Source organism: Pteropus alecto, unplaced genomic scaffold, assembly GCF_000325575.1.
Source record: "Pteropus alecto unplaced genomic scaffold, ASM32557v1 scaffold106, whole genome shotgun sequence".
Lineage (NCBI taxonomy): Eukaryota > Metazoa > Chordata > Mammalia > Chiroptera > Pteropodidae > Pteropus > Pteropus alecto.
In genome coordinates, this window is record NW_006442103.1 from 1,088,421 (window position 1) to 1,100,947 (window position 12,527).

A 12,527-nucleotide genomic window follows, 5' to 3' on the forward strand; every position below is an offset into this window, starting at 1 on the left:
TGATAAAAGGGATAGTGTAAAAAAAACTTCCCTGACCATGATCATGGATCAAATTCAGGACCAAATTAAGAAGACATGACCCAGGGCTGCTTCTTTTTTTTTTTCCACACAATCATTATGCAATTGTGAAAAATCAGGGAAGCACTAGCAAAATGCCAGCTTTGTCTTTCAAGGTTAGCAATAATTTAGAAACCTCAGGATTTTCATCTTTAAGTTCTGGACAACAATTTATATTGAAGGGTGTGTCCCAATTATTCTTTTGGCTCAAGGGTGAAAAAAATGTTATTACAGGTAATTTATTTTTATTTTACCGAGAACAGTGATTTGGGGACCCAACAGACTTTTAAAATTTCACCACAGAGTAGCTCATAAGGAACATATCGCCTTTGCTTTTGTCCCGTATACATTAAATCGACTCTTGCCAATTACCTTCTTACATAACATTTTCATCAGCACATTATAGCTCTGAAAAAAGGGACTAAACACAAGTTGGTGCCAAGGGCGAGTGACTCAGTGGCAAATATCCCACAGTTCCCTCTTGCCAGTCCCCTCTGAGGTCTTGGTGTTGTGGCTGCCAGCCCCCGAAAGACACACGGACCACCAGAAATCAGTGAGTTATAGGAAACATGCTCTTATCAGCCAGTTGGGTCTGCCAGGGGTACGCAGATCCCAAAATGTAGAGGTACAGGGTTTTTAAGCCCTAAATCCCATTCCTCATTCTGTCTTAAACACAAAGGTCTATTTTTCTCTTATTCACTACCTGTCAACCCATAGGTCGGTTGTGCAAGCTGGGGTACAGAAGCAGAAAGCTTATTGTTAGAATGTTATGTTCCCATGGGCGATAGCCAAGCAGTAATTTTCCAGCCAGCACATTGGGAGATCTTAACAGAAATTGTGTTCTAAGAGCAGTGGGTAATCCAAGGGACAGGTTGGGCTGTTTTCACGCTGTCTCAGTAGCAAGGCTCCAAAGACGTCTTTGACCTAGTTCAGAGCTTGAGGATTGCCTGGCCTGCTTGCCTGCGCACATGGTGAGCCCGGGACAAAGAAATGTGGGACCTTCAGGAGACACTTCCTGCTGCAAGCTGTTTAAATTCTAGGTACTAGAAATGAATTCTCAAGTTGTCGCTGTAAGACGCCACAGGAAAGACCCCCAGAAGATCTACCCATTAGTGGGTTAAGAATAGAACCGTTTTAGGAAGTGAAATGAGAATCTTTCCCCAATCTCGGGACACACTTCTCTTTCCTCCTTCGCCCCGCCCCGACCTTCCCTATGCTCCGCCCCCTCTGCTTCCGTCAGCTCAGCCCCGTCCGGAACTCAGCCGGCCACGGAGACCACACCCCAGGAAAAGCTGTTCCATCCGGGTGCTTTCTCGAGGAGGGCATAGGGAGTGACTTTATGACGAGCAAGGGGAGGAGCCAACTCCGGAAACTGAGACTTCCTGACGGAGAAGGCGGAGGGAGTGTGCGCTGTCCCGTCCACGCCCCATGTGCACTCCATACTGGACAATGGGGGGGGTCTCTAGTCTCAAACTTCCCTTTGAGGCGGGAATATCATATAAGAAGTTTAACTTTAAAGACTCTCCCTTTTGAAGTCTTGTTCGCAACTTCTCCTCTCACTCCTCTCTTCTCCCTGTTGGATAACCGTGACGCTCTGCCCGTTCCCGGTCTCTTCTCCCCTCCGTTCCTGCGCAGATGGTGGGGTCTGCGGAGGCGCGCAGGCGCAGAGAGCTCGGGGCGGTGCCGCTGAGGGGCGGGTGACGCAGCGGCGTCGCTGCCATTTTAAGTTGTTTGTTCTGGTTTCTCGTCTCAAACGCGACTCTACCCGTACCGGGAGGCGCTGAAGCCGCCGCCGCCGCCGCCGCCGTTGCCGTTTCCGCAGCCATCGGTGGCGGGGAACGAGGCTGTGCCGTCGCGGACGCTCGCCATCCGCTCGGCTTTCCCGGTCCAGGTCTCCGCAGCCCGCTTTCCGGAGAGCCGGAGCGACGTGGGAAAGGAGGACTCGAGAGCAGATGCTTGAACTAAAATAACTTTATTTCTGGGTTGACTTGGCTGACAGACCCCTTAGCGCAGGGCTTCCCTCCCCTTCCCCGGCGCCGGGACCAACCTCCCCCTTATCGTTTTCCTTCTTTTTCTCTTCGCCGCCGCCGTCCTCCCTCCGCCCCGGGGCGCCGAGCCAGACTATGGGTCCCAGGCGGGGACTGCGTGGCGGCAGCAGCGCGGGCGGCCCGGTCCCAGTGCGCACCGCAGTGGGGATGGGGGGGCTCAGTTGGCTGGTGGTGTTCTCTTGACATGGCTCCTTCCCGAACCGCGAGCAGCGTTCCCGCCGCCGCCTCTTCCGCTGCCGCCACCGCTCCGCCTGCAGGCTGCGGCTAGAGGGCCCGCCCTGCCCGAGTTGGTCCGCGATCCTGGCCTCCAGGGACAGGGAGGTGACTCCCCGCCACACACCCGCTCCTCGGGCAGCTCGCTAACGACCCCACCCTAAACCATCCAAATTCGGGAAACATGGTCTGTTAAACGTGAGAGAGCTAGTAGGAATCCGGGAACTCCATTTCTACTTTTTTGGGGGGGTGGGGTGGGGTGGACATATTTTAAAAAGCAACATTAATACTACTGTGGTTCCCTCCCTCCCCCCTCCCACTGATCCTTACCATTTACCCTCTCCCGCCTACTCTACCTGGGCGGGAATTGTTTCCACGATGAAATGAGTGAAAACCTGAGGGATCCTGTGTCTCCCGTGGTGCAAGTGAGTCGCTGCCGCTGAAGGCAAAGGGTGGGGGTGGGGCCTGGGGGGGGTCCGAAGGCAGGTGGTCCCCGGGCACTGCCTGGATTTGGGAGAAGAACCCACTACCTTTGCCTCAGCAATGCCCAGAAGATAAGTCGCACTCCCTACGGTCTTGAACGGGGGCAAATTCATAAGAGGCTCTCCTGGGGGAATGTAGAACTTATTGCAGGGCTAGGGGGTGTTGGGATCCCGGGCATTAATCAGGTCTGACTACAGAGCCAGAATAATTATTATATCGTATTATATGCTCCCTTTTCCCTCTGCCATCATGATTCTCCTTGGCAGCAACATTAGCAGCCACCTGAGGTTGAAAATGTGGGTGATGGGGAAGTTGGTAGTGACTCCGCTGTTTTTTCTCATGGCTCCTTTGGGCAACAGCTGCCCACACCCGGTATACACTGTAGTTGATGGCAGGGAAACCCTGAACCTCTCCCCTTCCTTCTCTACTGATTTTGCACTTTTCTGTTTGTTCACGACCAAGTGTAATCAATAACAAGCCCTGACGATACATAGCAATAGTGAAACCTGAAATAAGAATTAGGTACTACAGCCATGGATCTGGCTGGGTAAAATCCAATTGAGTATTTCAGTTTCATTCACCTTCCCTGTTTTGGTGTTTTTGGGAGGTTTTTTTGGTGTTTTTTTTTCTCTCTCTCTTCAGGGATCACACTTCCCCCTCCCTGTTCCTTTTCATAATCCCTTTTCTAAAAAAAAAAAGGAGGGGGAATCCGGATGGATTTTAAGGATTGGACTGGTGTCACCTGTGTTTTATTGCACACCTAAATCCTGGTAATAGACTTTTCATTTCTTACCCAAAGCCTTCATTTTTGGCAATTAGCCTAATGTGTTTTCCAAAAAGTTAGTTCAAGTATTTTTTCCTCTTCCTCTCCTTTTTCCCATCCCATCCCAAACTTTATTGTCCAAACATGACTGGACAGTGGCTTTTGTTTCTTGACCCTGTCATGACAGTCTGCTAATATTGCCAGAGGTGCAATTTTTGGGTTACAGTTGTGATTTTAACTATTCAATCATACTAGCAGGGAAAAAAATGACTTGTTTCTGTTGTACTTGAGTCTTAAGAAAAAGTACCCATAGTTTAGTGACAATTTCCAAAGGCTTTAGTACCACCTGTCTTTCAAAATGGGGGACCCAAACTCCCGGAAGAAACAAGCTCTGAACAGACTACGTGCTCAGCTTAGAAAGAAAAAAGAATCTCTAGCTGACCAGTTTGACTTCAAGATGTATATTGCCTTTGTGTTCAAGGAGAAGGTAATTTAAAGTTCTTAATGTGAATTAGCACAAGTGGTTTTTATAAGTTGTTAAAATAACTGAATATTAGGTTAAAGCATGGTTGGGAAGTCTAAATTGTATGCTTTGACTTTCAACTTTATGGGGAATTCTCTGAATCCAGTAGTTGCAGTATAACTGAATGGGAGGCTTGAGTATTCACTGGCTTGGAATTATTTAATTCTAAAGCTTAGTAGGGTCCAGTTTTAATGTGGTGTGGGCAACAATAAAACTTTCATTTGTCTTTTACCGTAAATTTCATTTATGTGGAGTTGCATGGAGAACTTTATAACTGAATTTAAAGGCTGTCTAATGTATAAATAGGATCATTGAAAATGGTAAATTGGAATCAAAATGTTTGTGTTAAAAGCAGTCCGTTAAAGTTCGGGATATAGGTCCCTTTTTTCATAGTACATTTAATGAAATAGAATACACCTCAATTTTTAGGAGCAGTTAAATAACTCAGATGGTTAATTTGTGTTTAGAAGTAAAATTTATTAAAATTCAAAATGAGAGGAAGTTAAATTTTTTTTAGTCTTAATCAGAATTTTACAGTTAAATAGCAAATAATGAGTTGTCAAGGAGAACATGATAAAAGCAGTATTTTTTTAACTTAAAATAATGAGTGGTTTCTTAAATAATTTCCATTCGATATGAGATTAGGTTATGAATATAAGGAAATACTGCTTGGGTTTTTATGCTTAAATTTTGACTTAATTTCAAATCAAATATCTATTTGGAAGTTTCCCAGGTTTTTATCTCTTAACTGAAAGTTTATTAGTATCAATGCTCTTAACTGCTAGAGTAATAGCTTTGTAAAGTAGTTTCAGAAGTGGTTTGTTTTGATGTGATTGTCTCAAGATTGGGTAGTCCCAAGGATTAACTTCTTGTTCTCTTCTTTTTTTGTTAATAACTTGGCTGCAGAATTGATAAGATCAGAAATTAGTTGAAGGTATTAAAATGCATGTTTACCAGAAATAAACCTAAGATATGTGGCGAGACTAGATCTTTGTATTTAGAAGGCACCTCAAACTGTGAAACCTGAATGGACAGTATCCAGGCACATGTCCTTAGTAGTTCATGAATTTTATAACCAGAATTGATGGTGAGCACTTGGTCTGGACTAAATTTGCAACTCTGGTAGACATTTTTTTTCTCCTTGCAAATATTGACACTTGTAGTTATATAATATCCAGAAGGAGTAATGGAAGTTGACCTTCAAGGAGTAAAACAGTTAATTTGAATAGCTTTGTTTTTAAGCAGGTGAGATTTTAATTTAGCTCTACATAGAACCAGTTAAATACATCAAGAGTAAGTCACTGATTTTTTTTTTTTTTTTTAACTCTTAGGGCCTCTTGTTTGTTTCTCACAGTATTTAAGAAGTCTTGTCTAAAATAAATACTTGTTATGGATACCATAACGCTAGAAAACCATCCAATTAAACATTCTGATAATAGCCTGTTTGTATGTGGTTAGGGTTGGGGAGTATGGGGTGGGGGAAGGATTTGCCTATTTGAAAATCTGTGTTTTCAGTACCAAAATTACTTCAGTTACGAATTTTGCTGAGTTAGAATAAAGGTACATGATGTTGTAATATGAACCGGGTGATAAAAGACAGCGTGCTACCAGTGGATTAATACACCATTTTTTTTCTTTTAGAAGAAAAAATCGGCACTTTTTGAAGTGTCTGAGGTTATACCAGTCATGACAAATAATTATGAAGAAAATATCTTGAAAGGTGTGCGAGATTCCAGCTATTCCTTAGAAAGTTCTATCGAACTTTTACAGAAGGATGTGGTACAACTCCATGCTCCTCGATACCAGTCAATGAGAAGGGTAAGTTCTGTTTTGAAGTCTTGGTTCTCGTACGTTGTGAATTAAGCTTGCTTTCCCCCTTCACCCCACCTTGCCCAAGAATGGGTAGTTACCGTGGTCATGAATCTCTTTAAAAACTGACTTCAAATAAAATATATAGATAACTTTTCTGGTATTATGTTGATAGTGATATACATTATTTATGTGAAAATAATTTTATACTACTGTTCATTGGGTTTTCCTTTTTTGGGAGGACAGCTAACATCATGCCCCAAATTAATAAAGTAAAAGATACTATTGCTGCCAACCTTCTAAACTTCTGCAGCTCATTGGAAATTAATCTGGCATACTTGAACAAGCAATCCCCAGCATTAGTGGTTGGGCAGGGGAAGATAGGAGATAACCATGTACTGGTTTGGCAGAGGTTTATTGGCCTTTAATATGCTGGACCATGATAACAGGAACATCAGCATATAACAAAAATTGTATTTTAATTGTAATAAGAAGGTAATGATTCATATTAGAAGTTCCAAGATACCTTTGATTAAATAGTTCAGATTTTGAAAAGTGGAAATAAAGGTACAGGGACTTATACAAAATCAGCTTTAGTTGGAGTTTTCACCATGCACTGATGAATTTAGGTCTTTATATGAGGAACCTTGTTGAGTGACTGGGCTCTACAAGATAAAAATTGGAATGAATTAGGTTATGAGCTCTTCAGATTATGTATAGTCCTGTTGCTATTATATATCACAAGAAACGATGTATAGTGGACCTTTTGCAGTTGTGAAATGTTTCTATAATTAAACCTTGTTAACAGCTTTGTTTCTTTGAAAGTAACTTTTTCTCTTTTGTCATTTTATAGGATGTAATTGGCTGTACTCAGGAGATGGATTTCATTCTTTGGCCTCGGAATGATATTGAAAAAATTGTCTGTCTCCTGTTTTCTAGGTGGAAGGAATCTGATGAGCCTTTTAGGCCTGTTCAGGTATTTTGTTCTAAAATAAGTGTGGTGAGCACAAGTAAGTGAAAACTCCTGGAGTAGGGTCTAATTTAAATTCTTGGGGGAATATTTTCTGATAAGTTTTATGAGTTCCATCATTTTAAATATTGTAATGCAAGACGAGAAACCATTTGGATTATAGAATCTCTTGAGAATGAGGTGGTTCTCAGCTACCCATTGTTTCTTTGAAGTTGTGGCCAGAGGAAATCTTTTAAGGTAGACATTTGTCTTATGGGTGTGGGGCGCATGGGTGAACTTCAGAAGATCACTTCCCCGGCATCACACACACTCCTCAAATAGTATACTTAACTATCCTGGCGATAGAACTTTCTATGATGAAGAAAACGTTCTGTCTTAAGAGACTATTTAGAATAGTGGCCACTAGCTACATGTGATTATTGAGCATTTGAAATGTGGCTAGTATTACTGAAAAACTGAAATTTAAATTGCATGTTAATTAAATTTAAGTAGCCACTATTGGCTACCATATTGGACAGCATAACTGTTTGCCCCATATGTGTGCAGTAGATGTTTCATGTAGTATAACACATTTGTAGTTACATATAAATGTATGTGTTTCTTAATTAGGCTAAATTTGAGTTTCATCATGGTGACTATGAAAAACAGTTTCTGCATGTACTGAGCCGCAAGGATAAGACTGGAATTGTTGTCAACAATCCTAACCAGTCAGTGTTTCTCTTCATTGATAGACAGCACTTGCAGGTAAGCATTTTTTGGGAGGAGGGAGGGGTCCATGTAAGGGCTCATTTTAAAAGCTTATTCTGTTTTGCCCCTTCAAAGTTGCATGGTTTTTGAAGTTATTTAAAAAAAAAAAAAAAAAAATCCTGGGCCTCACCCCAGAACAGTAGTTCCCAACTTTTGTTGCATATTAGAACTGACTGGAGAGCTTTTAAAAGTCATGAGTCCAGTGTACAGTAGAGTTTGAGAAATGCTGCCCTACAGCTTTTCTACCTAAACTGTAGTCACCGGGTCAGCATCACCTGAGGAGAACTTACATATGTAGAACGTCAGGTCCTACTCCAGTCCTGCTTCATCAGAATCTGCATTTGGAACAAAATCCTTGGGCGACTTGTAATAACATCATATTTTGAGAAGCACTGGCCTATTTAAAAGTAAATAAAAATCTAAAGGGATGAGACACATCCATATTTAAGAGATCTATATCCGTTTTAAATAAGTACTTCCAATTTAAGCAACTATCTAGGTGTTCCAAATTAACTTTCATTCTGTAAAACATTGTTCTCTTCAACCTAGACCTGACTGAATATCATTACTTATAATTTAGAATAGATGTTTTGTTATTAACCTTTAAAAATAGTATTTAAATTCATTCAACAAATTATTGCATAGCCTACTGTATAGCATTCAACAAGACAGACAAAAATTCCTGCCCTTACTGTGGGAGACCCAGCAGTAAGTAAATAAAATATATAGTGAGATAGTGATAAGCGCTCAGAGAAAAGAAAGGGCAATATGTAAACTCTCAGGTGTGAATTCTTAGATGATATAACCAGAAAAGACCTCACTAAGGTGATTTAAGTCAAGACTTAAAAAAACAAAACAAAACATGTTCATTGCATCATAGAACATATGTTTATTTTTATTTAAGAGAATCTGTGCGAGGCACTAAAAAATACGAAGGTGAATCATACTGCTCCCTTCAAGGGGCTGGTGGACATGACTTTTCATCTTGTAAAGTTAATTATGTAACTTAGCAGTTACAGAAGAAAGATAATTTCACTGGAGGCATTTGATAAAACTAATAGGAAAACTATGTAACAAATGGTGTTTTTGGTTTGGTTTTTTTTTGGAATCTGGGGTCTTTACCTTAGCTCTCCTGGTAGAAATTTTTAAGTTGACTTAATTTTTCTATTTAATTGCTTGTAGCATACTTTCATTTGAGTTACTGAGAAAATACTGTATGGCAGAATACTGACGGTATAGTCCACAACAGAGATTTTTAGTCATAGAAGATTTAATGATGACTAGTGACTTGAAGGAGTTACTTTGCTAATAATAAGTAGTAAATTTCTGTTATGTATTAAGGTCAGATGTTTTCTGTGCTTTAGGCAGCAACACAACGTTAATCCTTTTAATGTAAAGAAATTTTTAAGATAATAAGCTAAATGTGGGTTGTAAGTAGGTGACCAGCAGTCCCAGTTTGTCTGGAATGTTCTGATTTTTTAGCACTGAGATTCAGTCTCAAGTCCTAGAAACCCCTCAGTCCTAGGCAGACAGGGATGGTTGGTTATTCTAATTACAGATGAATTTTGTCTTCGGTGTTCTTTTTCTTTTTTTTAACGCCTACAGCACCTGGTATTCTAAGGTGGTCTCCCATCTAAGTACTAACCAGGCCCCTGCTTAGCTTCCGAGATCAGACGAGATTGGGCACATTCAGGGTGGCATGGCTATAGATGGTCTTCAGTATTCTTAGTCTCCTTCCACTCAGGTTCTCTTCTTCATCTTCATAAGCTGAAGATATGTTGGCCATATTTGCATTACGTAGAAGAATCAATCTTCACTAGTTCGCAAGGGAATTGATATGATAGCAGCCAACACATACAGTATATCATGTACCAGACTCTACTAAGCTTTACATGTGTGAGCTCTTTTAATCCTCACAACAATGCTGTGAGGTATAGACCTTGTATAAACTTAAGAAAATCAAGAAACTAAGTACCTGGAGCAAAATCACCCAGCAGAGTTCTTTAGCTGTTTATTATAACGTAAGATACATAATAAGGGCTAGACCAAAAGATAATTTTGGATTGGCAGGTAATATAGAGGCACATGCCTGGAGTCTGGATTCTCATACAGATGCAGCCACTTACTGGCTAATAGATCTTGGCCAAGTAACTTCTGTGAGCACATACTTTCTGTTGAGTAAATGATATTCATAAAGGTGTATCAATGAAAATGAAAAAATACACGTGCATATATATAAATTCATTTACATATATAGACTGCTTCAGTCATTGGCAAAGATTGTCTTCAGCCTTTTTGAGAGGTGCTAGAATGTAAAAGTGATCTTTGAAGGCAGGTCTGGGTTCAGATTAATCTTCCATTTACTGGCAATGGTTATTTGTGAAAATGTTTGCCTTAAGTTAGATGTTAAAATAGTAACAAGTTTTTAAAAATACTTAAAAGAGTTTGATTTATCTGGTAATAGTTTGGCTTTCTTCTAGTCTTTTACTTAAGGATGTGCTTAAATCTTTACTTCTGATCTTCCTAGCTTCTACTCTCCTTATATCTATTGTCTTTTTATAAACAAACATAACTTCAAACTTCTATTCAAATCTGTCTCCATGAAATGCCTTTAACCCTAATTTCTTTCAGCAGTCTAAGGTTGACCTTCCTACCTTTTATTCTGCATAAATTCTTTAAAGGTTTATTTATAGTCATGCTTACTGTTTTCCTTGTTATTCTGTATGGCACATTTCTATCTTCCTAAGGTCCCTGTGAGTACGGACCATCATTTATGCCTTAATTCTGTGTGCCTTGTTGCTGTGTCCATTAGGTGCTTAATAAATTGTAAGAGATTGACTTCATGTGACAATTGATTACTTGTCTTATTTATTAAGAATATTAAAACTTTCCTCCTTCCAGACTCCAAAAAACAAAGCTACAATCTTCAAGTTATGCAGCATCTGCCTCTACCTGCCACAGGAACAGCTTACCCACTGGGCAGTTGGCACCATAGAGGATCACCTCCATCCTTATATGCCAGAATAGGGTACTGACCAGCAAAATGGAGACGATCAGAGTGCAGCAGCATTTTTTTTTTCTTGTTTTCTTACCACTTAATTCTTTCAGAGTTTAAAGAAAATGGACTCATGTACAGAACACTATGCATTTTGAAACTTGTTCATCCTGGATTTTTTTTTAATCATTTGTATCTCAGAACTTTAAAAAAATTAGATGTCTTCTGCACGGACTGTGTGAAAGAAGATGCTTTGCATTTTTGCTGCACTGCATCAGCATTTTACAAAAATGTGAAAGGACTATGTACACTGAAATGCTTAGATGTATCTGAAAGCACAAGGTGATAACTCATTTTTGATGGTCTTTCCATTCGTGCTGGTTTTTGCCTCTTTGATATCTGTCATCAGTATTTAGAGGGTGAGACGTGAATGTAACAGGTATAAATAACATTTTAAAAAAAACTTAATAGCTTTGCTATAATCACTGTTGTTCAGAGTACTGTCAGATTCATTCTAATGACCAGAAGTGGTTTAAAAAATAAAACCACGGGAAAGAAATCTTAAATGCAAAAAGCATCTCATTGTAGGCATTCTTGCCTCATATTTTACTGGGCCATGTTTGTTTCCTGGTACTCCTAAATGTATTTTATTTCCAGATCTCTTTCCCCAAGTTGCTGTTATAGAAGAGTATTCTGCTGAGTGTGGATACAGTTAGACACATGAAAGCAGATCTGGAGTCTGAAGTAGCTAAAGCAGCTATAAAACTGAGAAATACATTCATAGCTGCAGAAACCATGATAGGTAGAGGACTTTCCTTTTTGATTTTTGTTTTGTTTCCTGGTTTTAAAGAGATTTTTATTTTTAAAAAAATCCAGTGAAGTGTGCAGAAATACTGGTATCTACACCATCCTAAAGAAAACTTGTAAAAAAAAAATTATTAAAGTTGGAATCTTAAATTGTAAAAACAGCCTTTGCAAGTCAAAGTTCTAAAAGCAGAACTCATTTTGTGCAATGAACATAAGGAAAGGCTACTGTATAGTTTTTTTCTTTTAAATGAAGAAAAGCTTTGCTTAAGGGTTGCATACTTTTATTGGAGTAAATCTGAATGATCCTACTCCTTTGGAGTAAAACTTAGTGCTTACTGGTTTCCAATTGTATTTAGCTTCTGGTTGGAATTTGAAAAAATGAAAACCTAAATAAAATAGGTGTAAGTTCCCTGACTATTCAGGTGAATACACAAAACTTGAAGTGGTAACTTTTTTTCCCTAAGTCACTGGGTAAGTGTTACTGATGACCTTCAGAAGGAGAAACCAGCAATTGGGTTTGTAATTTCAACGAGAAAAGGAATCACGGAACCAGCCTGGCCTTTTGCCTTGCTTTGTGGGGGAAAAAAAAATTCTTAATTCTAAAATGCTTTCACATCACGTTTTCTGATCAATTTAAAGTCTATTTGAAACACTTTGAATGTTTATCATGGCTAGGAACTCTTCTAAGCTCTTAATGTATCTATAAAACCCCTTGGAAAAATAGATGCTTGCCTAACACATTGTTGAGTAGGGGAGGATTTATATATAACCAGCTGTCTGGCTCTTGACTGTTTTATCATATTGAATTACACTTACTATTCAACAAGTTGGGCATTTCAGTAGCCATTGGTTTTGAGTTTTTTTAGAATAACCTAAATTTTGAAAGGAGTAATACAGAAAGCTTTTTGTATATCCTTTATCCATATTTAGTCTATAATGTTATGCCACATTTGTCTTTCTACATGTATTGATATGAACCATTTGAGTTTGGTGGCACATTGTGCATACATCTTTACCCCTTAGTACTTGGGCATATGTCCCAAGTATACAAGGATAATCTTAACCATAGTAAAGCTATCAAACTCAAGATATGAAACATTAGTATACTTTAA

At 39.6% G+C, this 12,527-nt stretch overlaps 1 protein-coding gene and 1 pseudogene across 2 annotated transcripts; one reads left to right on the forward strand and one right to left on the reverse strand.

The window, feature by feature from the left end:
- Window positions 1–1,766: 1,766 nt before the first annotated feature.
- On the forward strand, window positions 1,767–11,857 carry CUNH6orf62 (chromosome unknown C6orf62 homolog). 2 transcript variants are annotated; one of them, XM_025038510.1, is made up of 5 exons: window positions 1,767–2,743; window positions 5,729–5,905; window positions 6,750–6,872; window positions 7,476–7,610; window positions 10,515–11,857. In XM_025038510.1, the coding sequence occupies exons 1-5, from the start codon at window positions 2,702–2,704 to the stop codon at window positions 10,638–10,640; spliced, it is 603 nt and encodes a 200-aa protein (XP_024894278.1). In that variant the 5' UTR covers window positions 1,767–2,701; the 3' UTR covers window positions 10,641–11,857. The 2 variants fall into 2 exon arrangements, with proteins under 2 accessions (XP_024894278.1, XP_006919593.1); XM_006919531.3 differs by lacking the exon at window positions 1,767–2,743 and adding an exon at window positions 2,765–4,051.
- Window positions 9,210–9,324, reverse strand: LOC112469132 (annotated as a pseudogene).
- Window positions 11,858–12,527: the final 670 nt, after the last annotated feature.